At 42.1% G+C, this 24,617-nt stretch overlaps 1 protein-coding gene and 1 long non-coding RNA gene across 2 annotated transcripts; both read right to left on the bottom strand.

Moving 5' to 3' along the window:
* Nucleotides 1–743: 743 nt before the first annotated feature.
* LOC140578845 (uncharacterized) lies at nucleotides 744–1,669 on the bottom strand. The gene is made up of 2 exons (XR_011983118.1): nucleotides 1,414–1,669; nucleotides 744–915 (listed from the first exon to the last, which is right to left on the bottom strand). It is a non-coding gene; the product is annotated as an uncharacterized lncRNA (long non-coding RNA).
* A 195-nt stretch (nucleotides 1,670–1,864) lies between these two features.
* LOC111840057 (uncharacterized) lies at nucleotides 1,865–12,659 on the bottom strand. Its single transcript, XM_072700867.1, has 10 exons — nucleotides 12,602–12,659; nucleotides 11,994–12,073; nucleotides 7,796–7,849; nucleotides 7,645–7,690; nucleotides 7,246–7,292; nucleotides 4,829–4,879; nucleotides 3,620–3,930; nucleotides 3,235–3,412; nucleotides 2,815–2,987; nucleotides 1,865–2,073 (listed from the first exon to the last, which is right to left on the bottom strand). Exons 2-9 carry the CDS (start codon nucleotides 12,059–12,061, stop codon nucleotides 2,897–2,899), a joined length of 846 nt encoding a protein of 281 aa, XP_072556968.1. The 5' UTR covers nucleotides 12,062–12,073; nucleotides 12,602–12,659; the 3' UTR covers nucleotides 1,865–2,073; nucleotides 2,815–2,896.
* Nucleotides 12,660–24,617: the final 11,958 nt, after the last annotated feature.

The raw sequence follows: 24,617 nt of genomic DNA, 5'->3' as shown, positions 1-24,617 counted from the left end.
TTCTGCATTTTTAATACTGTACAACACATACTTTGGCCTTGTGCATGCCATACAAATAAACTTTTATTGCATTCATTTACTTGGGCTGTTTAATTTCTCATATTCTTTGCAAAAATATTTTTATTTAGTTGTGCAATAAACTGACTAACAGCATAGACTGTGGTGCCTGTAGTTCAGGATTGAAAACTAAAGTACAAAGTGTGAAGGTGCTGATTAATTTAGGATATCCACCATCAAGCACTGCAAATCCATTCCAATGTATTTAGGCTGCCTCGATCTTTGTGACTGCAGACTAATTGTGTGGCATACTAGCATTTGTGTGGCAGTCTAACATTTTTGAAGAATAGCTGGTAATCGATAGCCTGGCTCAACATGCCAATGAGTTCCAGCTTATTGCTGTTAGTGAATTTTGTTCTGGTTATACCAAGGTAGGTAACTGATTCCTTGTACATGTCCATAAAACAATGTTCCAATGAAACTGAATCAAGGCCTTCAATTTCTGGCTTGGAAAGATCGGTTATTGTGATTGTTTTGCTATATAATGTTGAAACTTCTGTTCTTACTTGTTTGTAGGATGTCGTCACCAAACATCCTTTTTGTTAAGAGTCAGATAGATAGATAGATAGATAGATAGACAGATAGCCCACTTCATACCACCTTAAGAAGAAAGCCTACTATTGTTTACCTGAAAGGCTACACATGAAAAAACTATCAGAGGGGGAACAGAAATGAAGCAAAGGAAGGACAAAGAAAATCTTTATTTTACATGTAGTAGAATACCACCACTACATACGTCAACAACCTGAAGTGCAAAACATTTCAATGTTAATAGAAAGAACATTGATTTACTTCACAGTGAAGGATTCATCTGTAATTCGACGCAAATATCCCAGGGAGGAGCAGATACGACGGACTCTGGAAAACAGATAAGACAAATGAATACTTCCATATTCCTCACATCACCAAGCGCAATGCCAAGTGTCAGACACAGTCATGTAAAGCAGGCCATCACTGGACTCTGGAGCAGTGGAAACATGTTCTGTGTAGTGACAAATCACACTACTCTGTTTGCCAGTCTGATGTATGAGTCTAGGTTTGGCGGATACCACAAAAGCATTACCTGCCTGACTGCACTGTGCCAGCTGTAAAGTTTGTAGGAGGAGGGATAATGGTATAGGATTGTTTATTAGGGGTTGGACTTGGCCGCTTAGTTCCAGTGAAGATAACTCTTAATGTTTCATAATACCAAGACATCTTGGATCTATGCTTCCAACTTTTTGGGAACAGTTTAGGTAAGGCTTAAAATGTCGACGTAAATTTTACGATTGTGAAATTTTACGAATGTGAAACAAAGAATGGTCATGGATGATCTGCATTACATGACACAGCAGTGAAAGGAAGAGACTGTTTTACCTTCATAAGGATTCAAAGAAATCCAAATGTTGGTGACTGTAGAATCCCTGACTCCACATACTCTACAAAGACTGAGTATGAGGGATGCAGGGGCAGGCGCAGTATCACTTGACACGTATTAGCCTCCGGGAATAGTTTCTGATTCCCATCATTACAATGGAGAAATTCAATAATAGGACGGTGGGGAAACCCAAGTGGGGGTATGCTGTCAGTCCCTGAAACAAATATCAGGATTTGCTCCAGGGTCACAGGTCTAGTTCCCTCTAGAGAAGGAAAACAGAAACGGAAAGAATAGTTACATAATCACTTCACAGCAGCATAAATCACAAGTGAAAAACACATAAAATGGTACGAGAACAACTAAGATAAAACTATATCACACCTAGCATGAATATATGTGTTGAACACTTTAAGCATTGCACAATAAAGAAGACATATAACATACCATCCACCTCAATCAGCCAGTCCTTCCAAAACATCATGGCTCGGTTTTCTAGTCTCCTCCTGTTACTCCCAGGATCTGAGAAGCAGACACTGAAGAGGTCCAGGAGGTCCTGCATTTCTAGACGTTTTGGGCCACCAACGAAGAGAGGTTTTAATGTTCCCGGGTGCTTCATGATGGCTTCTGCAACCCCCAGGGTTTTTAATCCATCCACCAACCTGACAGAGCAGAGAAGTATAAAAAAAAATCAAAAAAAAAATCAGTGTTTTGTTTTCATAATGCAACAGTAAAGCAAGATTCCATCCACATATTCTGCCTTGTCTTAAACACATGATTGAAGGGCAGCCTATTGTCGTCACTGGCCATATGCCCTTTTTGTCCTGATTAGCATGATGCTATAGGGATATTTTTCTCCCTACTATAAAGTTTTTACAATTCGCATATCACAATGTTGTGTAACTCAATATATAGATTTATATAATACCATCAATAAATGCCTGAAATCCCCCTAGTGCAAACTCGCAGGCAAAGCTTGCAAGGAAATACTCCCTTTTAATAGGTAGAAACTTTGAGTAAAACCCAGATTAAGGGGGTGACCCACCTAATGTTAGGTTTATATTGGTCGCAACAACACAGTGGGTGCATATTGTCATCATAAGGGTACTTACTATTGTAAGGATAAATGTAGCTACGAAGCTGGGACATCAGTGATAGCATTCATTAGTATAATTGTGGGAAAATGGCCTGACCCTCAATATACACATTATTAATATTATTACATCACTCTATTATTCTTTATGACATGTATTATTCTTCATGACATAGTGTGTTCAATACAGGTCTAATGGAATTTGTCAAATATTAAAAAAATAAATCTTAACTTGCCTCATGCACAACAGCCTAAAACGGAAAAATTGACTACGGAAGGGAAAGAAATTTTGTGATCATTTGTTACTTACTGCTCCAAGGCCTTTTGTGTTCGCCCTTCAACATAGGCCCTTGCAGCTTCCTGTACAAGGGCATGTCTTTGTTCCATTGTGTTTAAAAACCCAGGACATCCAAGCAACCCCAGTAAACTAGAAGCCTCCATAACTGCATCGCGAGCATCCTGCAGTGTTTCTGCATCTTGTATCTATATGACAAATGGATATTCAGCAATACATTTGTTAATGGTAGTCCTGAAGGGCACAATAAATGTAATGACACCTTATTGGAAAATATATGGCATATGTCACATTCTAACATAAGCAAAGTTTGCTAAAATCTGTGATGATGAACTTGCCAAACATACTTAAACCAACTATCCCTAAATCAAAACATCCAAAATGAATGTTTTCCCACTTATCCCTCCATGTGATGACACTTGAGGTGATATTTACCTTTTGCAGCTTCTCTCTAAGTTCCCAGTCTTCCACCTCCTCAACACTGATTTGAGGAGTTGGAAGACTGGAGACAGAGCAATACAGGCGCTCTGAAAAAAGGATGGCTTGATGCCTCCATGTATAAGGTCTACAGACAGCATCTGTCCAACAAATCTGTATTCCCCAGCATCCAAAGCTGAAACAAATTGTTACACAAGAAAAGGTATACAACCAGACACAAATGGACTTCAATGTTCTGGCCAGCTGTGTGTATATTTATATAGACACAGTATGTGTTGGTCAGTTGATAAACAAATTGTCAGTGAATGTTTAAACAAGTAAACTGTGGAGGTTACATATGCATGTGTGTACCTGTGTATGTATAAAAATGAGTGCTGCATACCACGGGACACCAAAGACAAGTTTTTCTTGTCTTCTTGTCCATAAAAATAAATGCTGTCCTTAATTGCCACGACCAGCAAGCGAAGGAATTCCCTTGTTGGCCCGCCGTCATCTACAGCCCCCTCTGTGATGCCATCAGTGTCAACAAAGACAACGTTGAGGCGATGAGCTGGAGAAAACCTCTGCATCATGAAGGTTCTGAAGGCACTCTCCAGTACAGAGTCCCGCGTAACATTTACATTGTTGGACTGTGGGTGTTCTCCTGTGTCCAGCTGGCTGCTGATGTTTTTTAATATTGACATCACATCAGGCCTGCAAAAACAAAAGTTACTTTTGCAATCATATTTCCACTCAGCTAATGTTATTACACCAATTCTTATCATAGCAGTCATGTATGTGCAAAACTGTTACTCAGTAAGAAATTAAGACAAAAAATGTTAAAATAACTGAACACCACGTTGTCAAAGTTGGTATTGTATTTATATATAATATAATGACACCAGCCAATGTCACTATATTAACATTTTACCTAAATCAAGCTCAAATGCAATCACCAGGCTCTTCAGCAGCCAATCCTCAGATACATGCACAGACAGTAAGTGAATCAGATTAAGATTACTATTAACTTACAGGTTACAGAGTTTATTGTAGCTATTGCGCTATTTTTCCTGCTGTTCAATACATTTGGCCAAACTGTCCTATTATGAAAGACTGAGTGCTACGAACAGATCATTCTCTCTAATAAGAATCTAATAACTCTAATAACAGTTTCAAATGGAATGACAATGCACAATATAAGCACCAGTTTGACGAAACAGAGAAGGGGTGATTTTACATGGGACACACAAGAACAGTTCAACTCCACTGCCTTTTACTTTGGAGAGTAAAACAAACACACACACACACACACACACACACATTTGCTTGACAAAATTCTACGCAGGCGAATGACAAGCACCCATCCCCCTTCTGGCTGCATTGTAGCTCAATCATGTTTCACGAGGCATTTTTACCGATCCATTTGTCATGCAACCAATGTTAGATCATACAGTCTAACAGGGAACACAGTTAAGACTGAGAGCCAACAATATGACGTGATGATGTTGTAAGACTGCCGTTGTCACAGAGTGTAATGAACATTTCTCATTAGCTGGAAAGCCCAAGCTAACTGATGGCCTTGTTAGTAGGTGTACTTCAGGATTCCACTTACTCGCTCTCTTTCTCCTCGAGGTTCCCATCATCTGAAATAACAATGTGGGGTCTGCAAAAATAAAATAAGATTTTTTGTGACGATTAGGGGTTACATTAGTGTATAATTGTACAACTTGTACTTGCTTTCTTAAAAATCCGAGTGACTGAGTACTGTTAAGTTTGCTATCTGTTGTTTTATAGCCTTTCTAGCCCTTTAGAGCAGTGGTCCCCAACCTTTTTGCCACCATGGACCGGTTTCATTCCGTTATTTTTTCCACGGACCGGGTTGGGGCAGGGTGCGGAGACGTGTAACAAAAGAACAAAAATGAAGCGCGCAATATTTTGCAGTACCGGCAGGGATCAGCATTTCCCAGCATGTTCATGGGTGGTGTGTAAATAGCCCCATGTTCTGTTGTTGGAGTGGGTTTATTCCTGACTGTGGCTGGTATGTCACCCTTGTATTTTGTGTACCCTGTTTGATCCTCGCATGTCCTTAGCATTGAGTAAGCTCCCCACCCTGTGTGTAACAGACAGGCCAGCGTCTGACTTCACTGTGTTCCTCTCGTTACGCTTGATTTGGTGCTGTTTATGTGGCTGTGGTACGTCTGTTCAGGGCTATAATAAAAAAAGCCTGTCAGCTCGTCATTCGCCGCCTTAATGATGCCTCGAGTCTGCCCGGCGCTACAATATAAATTGTTCACTAAGTGCGTTGCCTTATTGCCACCTATGAGCCACAGTTGGAAGTGTTTTCCAAAATAAAATAGATTCCTTATCCATTTGGCGTGGCCCGGCACAAAATGCTCCACGGCCCGGTGGTTGGGGACCCCTGCTTTAGAGAACTGAGCTATGCTGCTCTGTCTCTGGCTAAAGTCACGCAGTTTCACACTGTTAATGCTAGCTGGTGTCATATATGAATGATTGTTAAGATGACGCAGAATCAAACTAGTGTTATAATCAGGGATTGACATAACTGATTGTAACATGCATTACATGCAGAGAGACGGTGTGGTTAAAATCATCTGGCATTTAAGGGGTTAAACTAAATTTGTGTGAGTGAAGCCCCGCCCACTCATCAGTGGAGAACTGGAATGTTCCGTTTTTTTTCCCCCGATTACCAAAAGAAGTGTGTCACGTAGTTTTCTTAGACGGTGAACAATTTGGTTTAAAAGAGGGAAAAGAGTTTTTTTTCTTTTCTCAAATACATTAAAAGAATATCCAGAGAGCGAGACATCGGTTGCGATTGCCGAGTTTTTTTCTTTTGTCAGGTTCTTTAGAGGGAATCAAAACTTCCTGGAACTACGTTTCAATGTCATTGGATGTCGATGGCGAGCCACCCACGGAATTGAACGGACCTTCGTCTTGACTCATGTTCAATTAACTACCGGATTTGTGGTAGGACTGTGAACGCGGGACTGACCAATTGTTTATGTTGTTTTGCAACTGTGATTGTACTTCATATGTCTAAATTGTTGTATATATTTACTTTTCCTTCATCCCGGTGGGATTGAACTAAAAAGGGTAGCCAACAAACAAGTTGGAATTGGTGAATCTTAAAGTAATCTAAGCCCAGTTACAATTAATCTCAGTGTAATTAGTGGTTGATTCAAAATTTAGCTATAAAAGTAAACTTAACTAAATTTAAAATAGTTCTAAATTGGTTGAACAGGAATTAGAATCTAGTATTAATCAGAGAAATTGACGATAAATAGCTTAAAGGTCACAGATTTAGTTAATGTGTATTTTTTTTTTATGGGTTGTACATTTTATTTCCTGTGTATGTTATACCATTTTTCATCCCTATTAGTAAAGCTGGTGATTATCTGCCTTGTGTCTTCTGTGTATGCTGCCATCCACACCTCACCTCCGTACCGAACCTAGACATACTGGTCCTAGATTTGCTCAGGATTGGCCATATCTAAAGACAAATCAACCAGGTTACCACAGCCAATCTGGAGCAAGCAGGTGTTGCATGATACACAAGTATGCATTCATCTTTAAAAGCGATACGTGCGGCAATCGATATTCGTGACTGCACAAATGCCCATATGATACGTATGCAGTTGTGCGAATATGCAAGAAATGACTGTGCATTTTAACCTTTATATCGCAAATGAAGTACGACCTAGCATATAAAGGTTAAAATGCAGGATAATTTCAGTTATCTTCTATAATTTGCAGGTTGTTCGAAAGCCATGTCAAAGAACTTCCAAATGACTGATTTACCCTTTTCTGTTGTTGCTGTCCTTCCTCTTGTTTACGAAGGGCTCTAACTGTAAACTAAGTATGCAAAAGTTCTAGCATCGCATTTAAGGAGTTAATAAAGAAACTTGTGAGTTGATGTGACTGCTATAGTACTCGAAAGCTGTGTGACCCCTAAATACTGTAGTCATCATATCTCAAGAAGTCATTAGAACTACTAGGCTAAAGGGTACTTACTCTTCATCCTGCACAACCACACAGCCATCAGATGGAACTTCCACTGGCTGAGAAAAGTTTAAGAGGGAAAAAAGACATGACCTTAAATACCCTGGCCATAATCTATAAAATTTGGTTAAGCCCAAGCCTACACATACATATCTCAACTATCAATTACAATACTTCAGGACAGTTAAGAATAAGAATTACTTGCTAAATATACTGCACATACCCATATCTGCAAAAGGCAGCTGGGTCATTCTCAATGACAGCACATGGTGTGGAGAACCTGATATTAATACCAAAAATACCCATGCCGTTATGCTAGAAATTACAAATACCAATTTAACCATTGCAATTGACTTTGACAGCCCCTTCATACTTTAAGTCTGTGCACATGTTTAAGACAACAAAGCCAACCTGAAGTGATTCATAGATGGCCAATGCAAGATCTTCATCTTCGTCACTATGGAAACCCAAAAAGCATATTAGCTTAACTATGTGAAATACACTTTTACAGGACAATATGAATGACATAAATTCAATAATTTGTTCGTAAAACACAACATACCCTTCCTTTGAGCACCATGATGTGGTTTCCTCATATTCTTCATAACTTTTGCTGCTGAAAAGTAGCATGCAAACAGCAATCATATTTAAAACAATTTATAGTTAAAAGAGGTGCCATAACAGAAAGACAAATTACTTACTGTTAATTATACACATTTAGTCAGAGATGACACTGATGTCAAGAAAAGGGAATTAGCTTAAAATTAGGTAACAATAAAAACAGTATTTTATTAGGGTCATATGTTAGTTTAATTAAAACACGCTATTATTACTTTTATAACTTGATTTTTAATTTGAACAAGAATCATGTGTCATGGCTGCACTTGAAAATAGGGGTGGGCAATACGACGTATTTTTCACTTTTTGGACGGTGACGATATTATATCACAGTATTACTTTCAAGTTTTGGGAGGAGCAGCATGTCCTGTCCCGTTATGCAAATAAAAATATTTTGATCATTTAAAACTGAACCAGTTCCAAATAACAGAGGTGCCCCCATTATTTTGCAACAAGAGTCTCCTCTCCTATCAATGCCTAGGCTGGTTCCTACATTATACTTATGTCATTTTTATTTCTCTTGACCAAGCTTTCTTAACTTTATTAGCCTATACCTAGCTTAAATGGCTACTTTTGGCAAGCACCTTGCATTAAAGCAGCAGAGTATATGCTGATTTAGCAAGCATGTTTTTCTGTTTAATTTGCTATTATATTTATGTAATCCCATTATTTTTGTTTAATGTGCATAATTACACAAAATCTGTTTATTCTGAATGTGTAAATTTGCTATCACTCAGGGACGTAGGTTTCATCTTAAGATATGGGTATGTCGGGGTCAGAGGTGTGACACACATCACATTACAGGGTGATTCTGTAGCTGTGCTGTATACAGTGTTTTCTGGAAACTATTGCCGTTACAGTTACAGTATAAAAAGTGAAAATTATCTTTCCATTTTTACTGTTATTCATCTTCACTGAAATGGTAGTTTAAGTGCTTTAATGTCTCACATCATTATGCTGAATTTGCAAGAAGTATTACAATTATGCACAAATTGTAAGATGTGTCACTCTCCTTCACCGTCTTCTTCTTCACATTATTTCTTAGAAAAATTGATTCGGCTTTCTGGAACGGATTAAGTATGAGAACTGAGGTTCCACTGTATACAGATTCACTGAATTTTGATTATATATGTATGCATGTGTGTGTCACATTTTATTTTACAAAGATATGAAAGCTTTAAGTTAAGCCTGATTGTAGGAGACAGGGGTAGGCGAGGTTTTGCGTAATTGCGCGTGCTGGGTCATGTGGTGTGGTGGCGGTAGTAATTTGTAATATCACTTGTTAGGTGGAAGCAGTAGTGAGTGGGTGATAGGGGAAAGCCTACTTTTTGCTGACCGCAAATGTGATCACAAATATAATCGCGAATGTCAGTGAATGTGTTTTGCTTTTACGGATTATTGCCCTTGAAACTAACGTATTTCATTGCTACTTTTGGATCCTACGGATGTTTCATGAGGTGACTCGGATGTTTAACGCTTCGGATGCTTGAGGATTTGATACTGAATAAAGTTTTGCTCTGCCTCGGCAAATGTTTTTTTACAACACCATCTGACACTTACCTGAACAAAGTAGATAATTTGCAACATTTTGCGGCAGTAGCCGCGAGTTCAGCTTGCTTTCTTTTACGTTCTCAATCTTTGCGAAGCATGGTGACAGCATAAGCAGCAGACGACAACTACACGATGATTACCGAAGAGGACACCTATCTGTTATTCGGAAACCGTCAGATGGCTTTTCCAATCAAAAAACGTAACCCCCGATGATGCACCATTGTCATTGCTGTGGCTCCATAGTAGGCTGGACGATACATACCGTACCAGCCAATCATGCGACGAACACATGATCGTATTAGTCCAGAATTCATTGCGGTTCATTCAGTAGTTGGGAATTACGAGATGTGCGGGTCGACCTCGTTTCTCGTATCGAACGTTGGGTTCGGGTTCAGTACAGATGCATCGATTGTTGACGAGGTAAAGTGGACCGTGTCGTGCGCAAGTCTTTTGTGTAATGAACGTTACTTTCTAGGGGTGCACCGATTGCAGTTTTCTGGCCGATCAACGATCACCGATCCTTAGGCAACCTTACCTGCCGATCTCGATTTTTTTTTGCCGATCTTGTTTCTTTCATAACTAAAAGACAGTTACTTCAATGTTTCCATTTTTATTGAGTAAATTGATATGAATACTCACAAAACATGAGGTAGTGTCCTCAAATATAAATGAACATATAAATGAGCATTGCTGTTTGAACTACAAAATCATATTTTTTCTTCCAGACTTTAATTTCTCTAATTTTGTAAAAAAAATATATATATATAGCTGTTATGACACACTTGTCCAAAAAATAGGGAGGGAGGCAGCCTGCACTGCACCTCTCTCGGGAATGGGAGAAAAGGCTGATTTAACCTTCTGGGGCCTAGGGGTAGGAAACACACTTTCACTGACTGGGGCATGATCACACATTTCATCACACTTAATTCATGGCAAATAAATTATTTCTTATATATTTGTTTTGCCATTACACTCATCTTTATTTTAATATATATTGTAAATATGTCAGATTTTTGTTAAGTTTGAAATTTGACATCAAAGTATAGACATTGCAAAATGCAGTTTGGAACACTTGCAGAAACATTATAAAAGTACATAGTAAGCAATGCTGGCAGTTTGTTTTGATCCCAGATATCTGATCACCAAAGTCTTGGCTACATGAAGATGACTAAATGGTGTAGATGCAACATTAATTTGGATAAATAAATAAGAAAAACCTAACTCATGTAACTATTTCTGGCTCCTTTCATTGAATATGTAGCAACTTTCATGTGTATGAATGAGCCATTGTCACCTGGCCACGTCCCCAACCCCCTTTTATGGCGCTGAAGGGGATGTATCTGGATCGCATTTCACCGTTGCGCTGTTAATCAAATTACCATGCGAATGCGATTTGAATACGCGCTAATGCGGCTATTTAGAATGTGAATAGCGATCTTCGGGTGAGAGCGGTACTACACGCCCCCGATGCAGGTAAAACAAAGTAAGATGACATGGTTTACTTTTTTGCCGATTTAACCTAATTAAAAAAACTTTAATACTTCCGACAATGGACGTTTTGAAAAGAAGACAGATTACGGATTTAGCCAGCGTTTTTTTCATGATTATACATTAAGATTTCAGCGAGATATTTATAAACTGAAATAGACGTGAAAAGTACGCGAAAAGTACGCGATGTCGTCGACGACATACTCGACCCCAAAGAGTTAAAAGCATATAACTAAGATCGGTGGATCTCATGGGAATATGGTCGATTTCTGATCCCCTCAAATTAACGTGATCGAGGCCGATCGATCGGTGCGCCGATCGATCGGTGCACCCCTATTACTTTCGGTAAAAAGGGGGCACAAACATTAAAGGCAGGCCAATCTTGGCCGTAAGGTACTTCAATTTTGAGGAGGCGTGCGGCCAATTTTGAAAGGCACGACGGCCATTGGCCGTGGTGCCGCGGCTTATGTCTAGCCCTGACTGATGTTGCCTTACACATTAAAGAATAATAACAGTCTGTTGTACACAGTGAGGCAAAGCCTACTGCTTATTAATTGAACATTTGTATCAGATCAGTACTCAGTATTGGGTAATACCCAAAACCCAGGTGTCGCTATTGGGACAGAAAATGTCGGATCAGTGCATCCCTAACAATACTGACTCCCCCTGGTAAAAAATGTTGACTGTGAAATGAACAATCTTGATATTAATACAACACCCTTGTCATCAAATTTGCACATTTTCCTTTCTAGGTGAATGGAAAACACAATTTCTTGTGCAGTATTGCAGTCAATCAACAAGAGAGGTTCATGCTCCAATGTTGTTTCAGGAGCACGGAAGAGAGAGGTGTATTTGATTGGCTGTCCAGTTCAGTTATCAAAACTATGTTTGACTGGGATAAAGGACTGCACCTTTAAAATTTATACTATTGTAATTTACACTAACATCCACTGAGAATTGCAGCAGAAAGTACACAATCTGAAAACCCAGTTTGCTGATCAAGAATAGCTTAGATCGAGCTAACTAGTGGAAGTCAACATCCACTACTTAGCAATCTGAAGTTTGTCCACTTTTTGCATTTAAGCAGTCACAGTGCATATTACCATATTTTGAGATGGCTTGCCAGGTCACAGAGGGGAAAGTCCTTTTCACATCTCAAACATCTCTCCATCACAGGGGGGACCTGAAATTGAAGATGTGATATCAAATACAGAACAGCATGCAGTAATATTTAAAAGAATCAAAACAATTTAAAGAACACTAAGTATACCTCGACCACAGGCTGCCTAAAGACAAGTCCCCGCTGTAATGGAATTATATAGAGGGGAGATCTCTTGATGTCCACACAACATCTCAAGTACTCAATGCAGTATCCTGATGCTGGTATAGCGATTTTGCTTAATTTCTTTGTTCTGTCACTCTTTGCAAGTGTATAACCACCAGCCTCACAGAGTGGTGGGTAGGTGTTGTACAAATGCTCTGTGAGATAAGCGTGATCCCCTGTGTTGTTCTGAAAGGTTATCATTTTCCTCCCTATACCACATGTTTCAAAATATGTAGCCTCCTCAGGATTGGGCACAGCAACACAGTCAGGCTCTGGGAGGCACACAAACGTATGTGTCCAGGGCACCTCTCTTTTTCTTTTGCGGGACATCCCTCTCCACCCTCCCAATGGAAAACTGTGTGGGCGGAAAAGCCGCGTAAGACTGACCTGAACATCATCTTCCCTGTTGGAAGGACAGGCAGAGGAGGTAAAGGGTTCACGATGATGCCTTCCCAACACACAATGGTGATGCACTTAAAGATGATGGAAGCAGGATAGAGGCTGACAAAGATGAGGACGGCAGCAAACAGGAGGATGGAAATGCAGAAGAAGATGGCTGAGGTGGAGGCAGCACAGAGAAGGATGAGCAGAATTCAGATGATGGGGCAGTGGAGGTTGAGCAGGATGCCAGTGGTGGAGCAGAGGAGGTTGAGCGGGATGCCAGGCGTGGAGCAGAGGAGGTTGAGCGGGATGCCAGTGGTGGAGCAGAGGAGGTTAAGCGGGATGTCAGTGGTGGAGCAGAGGAGGTTGAGCGGGATGCCAGTGGTGGAGCAGAGGAGGTTGAGCGGGATGCCAGTGGTGGAGCAGAGGAGGTTGAGCGGGATGTCAGTGGTGGAGCAGAGGTGGATGAAGTATTGGCCAGTCGCTCAGCAAGCAGGGAGGTTGTCCTCCGCCTGTGGTGCAGCAACTCTAGCATGTCATCAGAGCTGTTAAGATATTAGATAAACTCATATAACTTGACACATTGTTAATGTATGTAATACAAATACATGAATATGTATTTTATGCTCTAAGTAAGAAAATACTATAACGCAAATCACTCTTCAAAGCAATACTTTAAGTGAATTGTCTTAAGTTTTATATTTTAAGCCCTTAGGATGACACTTTACATTCTTCTACTCGGCACAGACACAGGCAGGAAATTTGAGACAGTAATGTCACTGCCCGACCTGCAGTCACATGTGCACTAGATTTCATGCATGCATACATTGTGCAATATTTTATGGTGCTCTTATTTTTACCGTGCATGCTCCAACAGTTTATGGTTTTCTAATTACCTTTTTATATTTTATACATTAATATTTTATCATTTATAATTTTCTATTTACTTATTTGAAAATTTGGACAACAATTATAAATAAAAGAAGAATCATGTAGATTCCTGGTCTTAGAGGAATGTCTTACGAGGAGAGGTTAGCGGAACTGAATCTGTTCAGCCTTGAGCAAAGGAGACTAAGGGGGGATATGATTCAGGTCTATAAGATTCTAACGGGTCTGGATGCTGTTCAGCCAAATGACTATTTCAATATTAGTCTAAATACTAGAACTCGTGGCCATAAGTGGAAATTAGCGGGAGAACATTTTAAAACAAATTTGAGGAAGCACTTCTTTACACAGCGTGTAGTCAGAGTATGGAATAGTCTTCCTGCTATTGTAGTGGAAGCTAAAACCATGGGTTCCTTTAAATCAGAGCTAGATAAGATTTTAACAACTATTAGCACTATTAGAGATATTAGCTAAGTTCTCCCCAAACGAGCTTGATGGGCCGAATGGCCTCCTCTCGTTTGTAAATTTCTTATGTTCTTATGTATGAGTAAGTACCTTTTATTTGTTAAGTATATAAATCACAATGTGGTCATTTTATATAGTCTAAATGTGCTATATCATGAAAAACAGTATTGGGATATCAGATTTTGGCCATATCGCACAGCCCTACCATAAGTTAATATACAGTGACTTAATTTATGGTATCATAACAACCACTTCCGGTAATAGAAGCAAGATATAAGAAATTAACCCCTAACCTGTGCCATATATATTTGATTGCGTATTTGGCACGTGCTTTTCAGAGATTTACCCACCACTTTGGTGATTCAAGTAAAAACCAGAGGTAACAGCCTATGAATAAAATGGCTTGCTTTTCTGTTAACATTTTTTATAGTTTCCACTGTTAAAAAATAAGCTTGTGGTGTTAAGAATATTCTCCTTGTAGTTCATCCCCTTAAACTGTGCCACAATTGATAATGACAACATAAATTCTATAGCCTAGCTTATGGAGGCCATTCTTCAATAATTAGCAATGTTCCAAGGGACAGAAGTTGCTTAACTCTACTTTGTGTCTTGTCTTCAGACTACTTAGCTGCTTAAAGCTAGACCCTCAATTACACACCTTAATGTATTTTTAACTCATGCAGAGTCATCAGTTTGTCGAATATTATTTTTCATACCACACCCATATAGAACTATCACAAATTTGTCTGTCAAATATTATTTTACTTCCTAGGGGTCTATAACATTAAATGTACCCTAGGCCTAACATTACATTTAATTATTGACACATATTCCCAAACCCTTATAATAGCCTACATTATAACCTCATACACTATAGGTTTTAAACAAATAAAATAGAACATAACAGTTCCAAGTTATACTCACAAATGTGGTGCTTTATTGTCTTCCATCCTGCAAAAGGTTAAAGATATGAATTCAGAGAAATGTATGTAAAGTACAGTACGTCATATAGCCTTCATTCCCCATGCTGAAAACAAAACTTCCACACTAGACTAGACTGCACACACAAATGTTTTATTCCCATTCTGTAGCTGCACAGCTGCTCTTAAACACATAAGAGAATTGCACATTAGTATACATCTCTACACCAACTGGACTACCAGCATATGTACACTGTCCCCTACAGTCTATAGCTGTATAACGTATATTGTGCTATCTCAGCCTCCCTGGTGCGCCCCCCTCCTAAAAGTCCTTTTAGTCCTATATATATATATATATATGTGTGTGTGTGTGTGTGTTTGTGTATGTATGTATATACACACACACACATACAGTACATATATATATATATAGGGAGCGACATGGTGATGCAGTGGATAGCACTGTTGCCTCACATCTCTGGGACCTGGGTTTGAGTCTCCGCCTGGGTCACATGTGTGTGGAGTTTGCATGTTCTCCCCATGTCGTCGTGGGGTTTCCTCCGGGTACTCCGGTTTCCCCCCCACAGTCCAAAAACATGCTGAGGCTAATTGGAGTTGCTAAATTGCCCATAGGTGTGCATGTGTGAGTGAATGGTGTGCGAGTGTGCCCTGTAATGGGCTGGGCCCCTGTCCAGGGTTGTTCCCTGCCTCGTGCCCATTGCTCCCGGGATAGGCTCCAGACTCCCCGCGACCCAGTAGGATAATGGATGGATATATACATACACACACACAGGGAGTCCTCGACTTACGTCGGAGTTCTGTTCCTATGGCGTGATGAAATACGATTTTCACTGCAAGAAAATACCACCTACATAAGTACCTATGTCACTCATGTGGAGCACATACACAGTATACAGTAATAAGGTAAACAGTGTTTCACCCTTTTCTGAGCGTTTTATATCTACTTTCACATTTGTGTTTACGTAGCAAACCCCATGCATTGGAACAGGATTTTCTTAATAAATTTATGGGAGACGGCGAAGTAACCACGAAACACCAAGTCCAACGTACGTAACCCGAGTATTTATGTGTGTGTATATATATATACCCATACACCTAAAGTCATATGTACAGTATTATTTATCCCCCCAACCCCAATTATCGTCATTCTTGATTTGTCTGAGTGTTCTGTTGTCCTGCAGAGTTGCATATGTTGCACCTTTGGTTTTGGAGGACGCTACTTCGTCTTGTGTGCTGAATTGTGTATGGCGGAGATGACAATAAAAGCTCTGAATTCTAAAAAATGTTATAAATGTATATATATGTGTTGCTTTGCACTGTCGTTTGAAACGAAATGTAATGTTAAATAATATTGTCTATATGAATCTTATACAGCTTTCTATTTAGGGACCCTAGCCAACATTTGGCGCCTTCACATAAAAATTCCAGCGTTATGGTTTATGTGCTTGTGATGGTGTCCAGCGAGCAAGCAGGAAATCACAAGCCGGGCAGACAATGACCCTAAATACAGGGCTTTAATGGGGATAAAACGGACTATACGAGACAACACGATACAAACGTCAATGACAGATCTGGGTAAACTGACTTGGACGCATACTTCAATACACAGGACTAAACAGGCAAAACAGGAAACAGCTAGTTACAACCAGGGTTTCACTCGAGATAAATGAGGGGGCATGGCACACAGGAGGATCTGACGCGAGCAGGGCATCACATGTGGTGATCCTGTTAACTTGCAGATCTGCGGTAATGACATATTTTTTATAAGGGATTCAATTGTATATTCAATGCCTGCTACATCACCTTTACAACTGCATGCACGTCTGTCATATTTTACAAATATGCCGGACAAGTCCTTCTCTTCATTAGCATATCCTTTATTTATTTTAATTCCCTCTCCAAACTTCACAAATCTGCTTGGGTCTTCTGCAAAAATAAGTGAATGCATGCCGCGGGAATGCACTTGTCACCAGTTAACATGATCACCACTTTAACCATAACACCAGAACCTGGTCCCTAGTTACTTTTAGTCCTTGCGGTGTCTCGACCTGGAACTTTTGTAGCTCGTGTCATTTTAGTGTCGCTTTTCTCACCGTATAAAAGGAACTGCTTGGGACCAAATTTATGCTAAATAAGCATGGGAGACGCAAACATTTTTTAAGTTCAATTTCACAAATAATTAAGCAATTACATACGAGGTGTACGGTTGCTGTTATTCGGTCAAAGACAATCACAGCCGTGATATACAGTACTGGAGTACAACTGTACGACTTCTCATGTTATTGTTTTATTGCAACAGTTCGAGTAGTATTGCTAAGGTAAAAGTAATAGAGCATTTTGTTCATTTATTTAAACCTTTACGGGCCTCCGCAAAGAAAAATAGTTCCTGTAACGTCAGCGAAAGTGGGACATGTCATCGTGTCCAAACCTTACGTATACCCGGAAAATTCTGTCCATAACCAATGTAGTTATGAAACCTACACCGGTGTCAGTAGTTAAACAACTACCCAGCTTATTAACGGAATAACTGTCGTGAATTAAAACCATGCTTGGTGGAGAGGAGGTATATGTAACGGTTTTTAGATTCACCTGCATGTAGCTATGCGCGTATCCCCGATATCGCGCTACCTGGATTTTTTCCAAAGCCGTGATACTACCCGAGCATGGGGCTGCAGTGCATTGCGTGTCTTGTGTTGCTCGTCATTGTTTTATGTGTTGTTTTTTCTGGAAACTCAAATAATTGTGATGTAGTTCACATCTTCCCCTTCAAGACGAACTGAAAATTTTCCCGAAGATGCAGCAGCAAAGCGATCAGTTTTTAAATAGCGATGTAACTAAAAATTTTAAAATGAATACAATTACCGTTTCTTTATATCATTGGAAAGAGCTTGAAGAGACCTTTCCAATGATGTAAAGACCATTATTCTGTGACATAAAATAAGAAAGTTATCGAATTTTAAAAACAGTAATATTGCTCGCAATTTCTGTCAAGAATTACCATTAAAACAATAGAAAATCTGTGACCCGAAAACAAAGGCACTCTTTAACTGCTTGTAACTTTGTTATTTCTTATCCTATCTTAATAAATTTGGTATCAATGGAAAGCTTGTAAAAAGATGAAGAAGGCAAGAGCAAAATTTATTTAATTAATCAAAATAATTAATATTCAATAACATAACACGAGAAATAAGATGGCGGCCAGGCCTCCAGTCATGATCGACCCATTATGATTATCTTGCAAACCCAAAAACAGGACTGCTAATCCATAAAATTGGATGAAACTTGCCAGAAATTGAAATAAGATTATAAAAAATCGACTCATTAAAGAATTATGCTTCTCATAACTTATCTTAAGAAATTGCAGACATGTTTCCGTGACTGAAATTTTCACTTTAAAAACTATCAGCTGCCATAAAACAAGTGAGACCGGAAACGAAGGAGCCGAACAAGACGATTTCCCCACACTGTCTCCTGGTTTATATGACCTTTCTCCTCCGGATAGCCGCTAACTACGCGCGCAAGTATAGCAGTACACTGCTTGCGTTGCGTACGCGTCGCGTATGCGTCACCTCGCGTGAAGGACGGCCCTTATGCTGAAAGGATAGGGTTACCACCCTACTTGCCTCCAGGGTTGTCAAGTCCGCTTATTATAAGCGACTGACGGCTTTTTTCTGAAGTTGCTTATAATTTTATTGAGTTACGGGTTGCTTTTTAGGGTTTGTTCTTATTTTCAGGTTGTGGTTGTATGTCTTTTTTAACCTAAGCCTTTTTTCCTAATAATATAATAGATTTATCATTGGAATAAATTCAAATATTAATGAATATTAATGGTCCTCCTTGGATTGCCACCTTATCGTGGTGGAGGGGTTTGCGTGCCTCCGTGAACCTGGGGGCTAGGTTGTCGGGGGCAATAGCCCCTGGTAGGGTCTCCCAAGGCAAAAAGGTCCCAGGGGAGGGGCCAGACAAAGAGCAATCCAAAAGAACCCCATGAAAAAGTTTAAAAGCAAAGTCCCGTTTCCCTCGCCCGGACTAGGGTCACCGGGGCCCCACCCTGGAGCCAGGCCTGGGGGAGGGGCCCGTTGGCGAGCGCCTGGTGGCCGGGCCTTGGCCCGTGGGGCCCGGCCAGGCACAGCCCGAAAGAGGCACGCGGGACTGTCCCCAGGTGGGCCCACCACCCACAAGGGGAATGTCAGGGGTTCGGTGCATTGTGGATCGGGTGGCGGCCAAGGGAGGCCCTGGCGGTCCGATCCCCGGCTGACAAAACTGGCTTTCGGGACATGGAATGTCACCTCTCTGGTGGGGAAGGAGCCTGAGCTTGTGCGTGAGGTTGAGAGGTATCGACTAGATATAGTCGGGCTCACCTCAACGCATAGCTTGGGTTCTGGAACCAATCTCCTGGAGAGGGGCTGGACGCTCTTTTACTCTGGAGTTGCGGCGGGTGAGCGACGCCGGGCTGGGGTGGGGCTATTGGTGGCCCCACAGCTCGGTGCATTAACACCGGAGTTTACCCCGGTGAACGAGAGGGCTGTTTCCCTGCGCCTTCGGGTTGGGGATAGGTCTCTGACTGTCATCTGCGCTTATGCGCCGAATGTCAGTTCGGAGTACCCGGCCTTCTTGGATTCCCTTAGCGGTATGCTATTTGGCGTGCCGCGGGGGGATTCCATTGTTTTGCTGGGGGACTTCAACGCTCACGTGGGCAATGACAGTGTGACCTGGAAGGGGGTGATTGGGAGGAACGGCCTCCCTGATCTGAATCCGAGTGGTGTTCTGTTGTTGGACTTCTGTGCAATGCATGGTTTGTCCATAACGAACACCATGTTCGAGCATAAGGGTGTCCATAAGTGGACATGGTACGAACATGCCCGGGGCTACAGGTCGATGATCGATTTTATAATCGTATCAACTGATCTGCGGCCCTCCGTCTTGGACACTCGGGTAAAGAGAGGGGCAGAGCTGTCAACTGATCACCACCTGGTGATGAGTTGGCTCAGGTGGCGGGGGAGGAAGCCGGTCAGACCTGGTAGGCCCAAGCGCATAGTGAGGGTTTGCTGGGAACGTCTGGCAGAGGCTCCTGTTCGCTGGAGCTTTAACTCGTGCCTCCGGCAGAATTCCGACTGCATGCCGGGGGAGGTAGGGGACATTGAGTCTGAATGGACACTGTTCCGGACCTCCATTGTGGAAGCGGCCGTACGGAGCTGTGGCTGCAGGGTGGTCGGTGCCTGTCGTGGCGGTAACCCCCGTACCCGATGGTGGACACCAGAGGTGAGGGGGGCCGGGAAGCTGAAGAAGGAGGCTTACCGGGAATTATTAGCCCGGGGGTCTCCGGAGGCAGCTGATGGGTACCGGCGGGCCAGGCGGAACGCGGCTCGGGCGGTCGCAGAAGCAAAAACCCGGACGTGGGAGGAGTTCGGTGAGGCCATGGAAAGTGACTTTCGGTCGGCCTCAAAAAGGTTCTGGCAAACCATACGGAGTATCAGGAGGGGGAAGCAGCTCCTGGTTCCTACTATTTATAGTGGGGTGGGGGGGCTGTTGACCTCACCTGGGGACATCATCCGGAGGTGGAAGGAATACTTTGAGGACCTCCTCAACCCTGCCTCAGATACATCTACGCATACTGCCTTTGAGACATCTGAGGGCACAGAGCCCGAGGGTGCTTGGGGGGGCTTGCCCATCACTGAGGCTGAGGTGGCCAGGGTGGTTAAACAACTCCGTGGTGGCCGGGCCCCGGGGGTGGACGAGATCCGCCCGGAGTACCTGAAGGCTCTAGATGTTGTGGGGCTGTCGTGGCTGACACGCCTTCTCAACAGTGTGTGGAGGTCAGGGACAGTGCCGCTGGATTGGCAGACCGGGGTGGTGGTCCCCTTATTTAAGAAAGGGGACCGGAGGGTGTGTTCCAACTACAGGGGGATCACACTTCTCAGCCTCCCTGGGAAAGTCTATTCCGGGGTACTGGAGAGGAGGGTGAGATCGATAGTCGAATCTCGGATTCAGGAGGAACAATGCGGTTTTCGTCCTGGTCGTGGAACGCTGGACCAGCTTTATACCCTTGCAAGGGTACTGGAGGGGGCCTGGGAGTTTGCCTATCCAGTCTACATGTGTTTTGTGGATTTGGAAAAGGCTTACGACCGGGTTCCCCGAGGTGCTCTGTGGGGGGTGCTTCGAGAGTATGGGGTCCGGGGTCCACTGTTGTGGGCGATCCGGTCCCTGTACGAACGGAGCAGAAGCTTGGTCCGCATTGCCGGCAATAAGTTGGACGTGTTCCAGGTGCGTGTTGGGCTCCGCCAGGGCTGCCCTTTGTCATCGGTCCTGTTTATCATATTTATGGACAGGATTTCTAGGCGCAGCCAAGGCGTCGAGGGTGTCCAGTTTGGTGACCTCAGGATTGCCTCGCTGCTTTTTGCAGACGATGTTGTCCTGCTGGCTTCATCTGCTGGGGATCTCCAGCAGGCACTGGGGCGGTTCGCAGCCGAGTGCGAAGCGGCAGGGATGAGGATTAGCACCTCCAAGTCCGAGACCATGGTTCTCAGCCGGAAACGGGTGGTTTGCCCTCTTCGGGTTGGGGAAGACGTACTGCCTCAAGTGGAGGAGTTTAAGTATCTCGGGGTCTTGTTCTCGAGTGAGGGTAGGCGAGATCGGGAGCTGGATAGACGGATCGGAGCGGCGTCTGCAGTTCTGCAGGCGCTTAACCGGTCCGTCATGGCTAAGAAAGAACTGAGCCAAAAAGCCAAGCTCTCGATCTATTGGTCCATCTTTGTCCCTACCCTCACCTATGGTCATGAGTTATGGGTAATGACCGAAAGAACGAGATCGCGAATACAAGCGGCCGAAATGAGGTTTCTCCGCAGGGTGTCTGGGCTCTCCCTTAGGGATAGGGTGAGAAGTTCGGATATCCGGGAGGGCCTCAGAGTAGAACCGCTGCTTCTTCACGTCGAAAGGAGCCAGTTGAGGTGGTTTGGACATCTGGTGCGGATGCCTCCTGGGCGGCTACCCGGAGAGGTTTTCCGTGCATGTCCTACAGGGAGGAGGCCCCGGGGCAGGCCCAGGACTCGCTGGAGGGATTATATCTCTCGGCTGGCCTGGGAACGCCTCGGTGTACCCCCCGAGGAGCTGGTGGGGTTAGCTGGGGAGAGGGAGGTCTGGGTGCCTCTACTGAAGCTGCTACCCCCGCGACCCGAACCCCGGACAAGCGGCAGATGATGGATGGATGGATGGATGGACAATTATTCTACAGAGTATCAGACCATTGTTGATCAAACGATTCACATTAGACAGCTGACATGGCATACGTGCATAATATAGCTTAAAACTTAAATAACAGCATGTTTAAGCTATGTGTAACTATGCATGAGTAGCAATTTGCCCCTGGGATCAATAAAGTAAGTCTTAGTCGTAATCTTATTTTTCATACCGTCATGCTGTCCATACATTATGGTGTATGTTTATTTTTATTTAATTTTATTTTTTTTTTAATTATTTTCCAAAACATCGCTATTAATTCACGGACCCACGGGGGGGCTCTCTCACGATGAAAACTGCTGGTGATATCCAAAACAGTTGCCACCCTGTGTTCTGACCCAGTCTAGGGTTGGGCCGCACTGCTCTATTGTAACTGAGTAAGGAGGTGAAGGAGTGGGGATCAATGAGGGACTCGCACACAGAAGGTATGATGAAGATGAAGATTATTATTGTCCATACACAATATCACACAATATCTACATACACAAGTCAACCGGTCTTAGCTTCAGGGTGGACCCATGTCAAAACAATAAACAGAAGGCACTGGTTTGTTAACACCTAGCTTCCCTAGGAAAAGAAAACCCGAAAAAGAAAAGACAATTCTCTACCCTCACTCCCTACTTATAAACAGCAAAGCAAAAACCAACAAGAAAATGAAAATGGCAGTCACATCCCTGCAATCGGTGAGATTAAATACCTATAGGCCAGTGAACACAACACAGAGGGTTAACTAAGCCAAAGTGGACAAACCAAGCTCATCATCCAAATGACAGATTAAAACCAATACTGAAACCACCAGGAGTAACATCACATACAGCAAGGGCAAAAGCATGTACAAGGCTGACCATCGAAAATTCGAAGATCTCGACACTGGCTCCCTGAGTGGTTATGTACCATCGCTCACTGATGACATCATCGGGATGGAGACAGTCCACAGGCTGGTGAAGAGGTGCAGGAGAGTAGGAAGGCCTGGACTGGAGCCAGGGACCAACCAACCTGCACACCTGGGACCACACACATACACTGCCCCTAGCAGTTTGTAACACCAGTGATTTTCAAGGTTTTTTAGAGTTGCTGTATTGTCACATTCTAGCTCAGTAAAAGAATTTACATCATATTACATCACTTCATTTAAATTTTCAGCCAACGTTTTTATATTGAATAAGTGGTTAAAGGTTAATTAAGAGCTCTTGACATATCCCATGATTTTGCAACTTCATCTCTCAAATATTTTCTTAGTGTTGTGATATTTGAGTTCAGTATGCAATTATTTGTGCAAAATGTGCTGCAAAGGATGATTTTTAGTTTACGGCAAGCCATAGAGTTATTTACTGTCACACCAACAAAAGAAAATGATAAAATAAAACCATGCCTCCATTATTTCAGTTACTGTTGTATGAACTGGCTCTAGGCTGACTGGTTTTTGGCGCAATCAATGGCAGAGGAGTAATTGGGTGATGAGGTGCACTTGAGGGGTGGGGTTTAAGTGGCAGTGAGACACCGCGCTAAAGATAATTTGCAGTTATCGATTCAGGATTCCGTTTAGTGATTGCCGCCCCCCTGTTAAAACATGAATTAACTGTGGTGTATCACATCTTTGGAAACAAGTTAATTTATGTTTTAACAGGGGGGCAATCGCTTTTTCACACAGGACCATGTAGGTTTGCATTTTTTCCCCTTAATAATAAACACATTCATTTAGAAACTGAATTTTGTGTTTACTTGTGTCGTCTTTGTCTAATATTTAAATCTATTTGGTCTGAAACATTTCAGTGTGACAAACATACAAAAAAAAAGGAAATCAGGAAGGATTTTTTTTCACACCACTGTATCTCGACAGTGCAGTGAGATACACAATGCCACTGTGCTTACTAGTGTAATTCGTTATTTGTGAATTCGAATGACGTCATCCCCACCCCGAAATCTGCCAATATTATACTTTGCCTTTTTATTGTCAAATGCTGCTGCTAATAATAATAATAATAATAATAATAATAATTTTCACCCTATAAATAGGTCCAACAAGGCTCATTTTCAACAGTCTGATTTGTGAATTTTTTCACAGTCCACAGTTCTACGAGTGACCGATAAGTGCGTGAGGCAGAAGGACTCGTTTCGACATTGGAAGCCTATTTCGAAAACATTATCAATCATATTTAAATATAAATTTGTGTTAGACAAACATTTATTTGTGTGAAAAGTCACAAGCGTATTTTAGCACATTTGCTTGTTTATTTTTGCACATTTCACCTCAGTTAGCTCTATGGCTAAGCGAAATTGTAAGAGATTTAATCCAATAATACCCCAAAAAGCGACCCACGAGAACCAAACATGGCTCATACCGATCAGTCTGATTTGTGATATTTTTCAAAAATCAAACGTGGCCAGTCAGTGATACGTCAGTGTGTGTGGAAAAAAGGTGCTGTTTGTCAAAAACAAAGTGTTTTTGACCACTTGTCTGTGATGAAGCCAGGGACGGATTATGGGTTGTGTGG

This window comes from Paramormyrops kingsleyae, chromosome 16 (assembly GCF_048594095.1).
Source record: "Paramormyrops kingsleyae isolate MSU_618 chromosome 16, PKINGS_0.4, whole genome shotgun sequence".
Taxonomy (NCBI): Eukaryota; Metazoa; Chordata; class Actinopteri; order Osteoglossiformes; family Mormyridae; genus Paramormyrops; species Paramormyrops kingsleyae.
This window is presented reverse-complemented; position numbering and strand designations above follow the sequence as displayed.

Bases quoted from the DNA above. Each gene is read 5' to 3' on its own strand.
- LOC111840057 (XM_072700867.1), bottom strand. From the start codon at position 12,061: ATGGAGAGATGTTTGAGATGTGAAAAGGACTTTCCCCTCTGTGACCTG. The intron at 7,850-11,993 runs GTAATATGCACT...GCTACTTTTCAG, and splicing joins GCAAGCCATCTCAAAATATG to CAGCAAAAGTTATGAAGAAT. The intron at 3,931-4,828 runs GTAAGTGGAATC...TTGTTTTTGCAG, and splicing joins CTCGAGGAGAAAGAGAGCGA to GCCTGATGTGATGTCAATAT.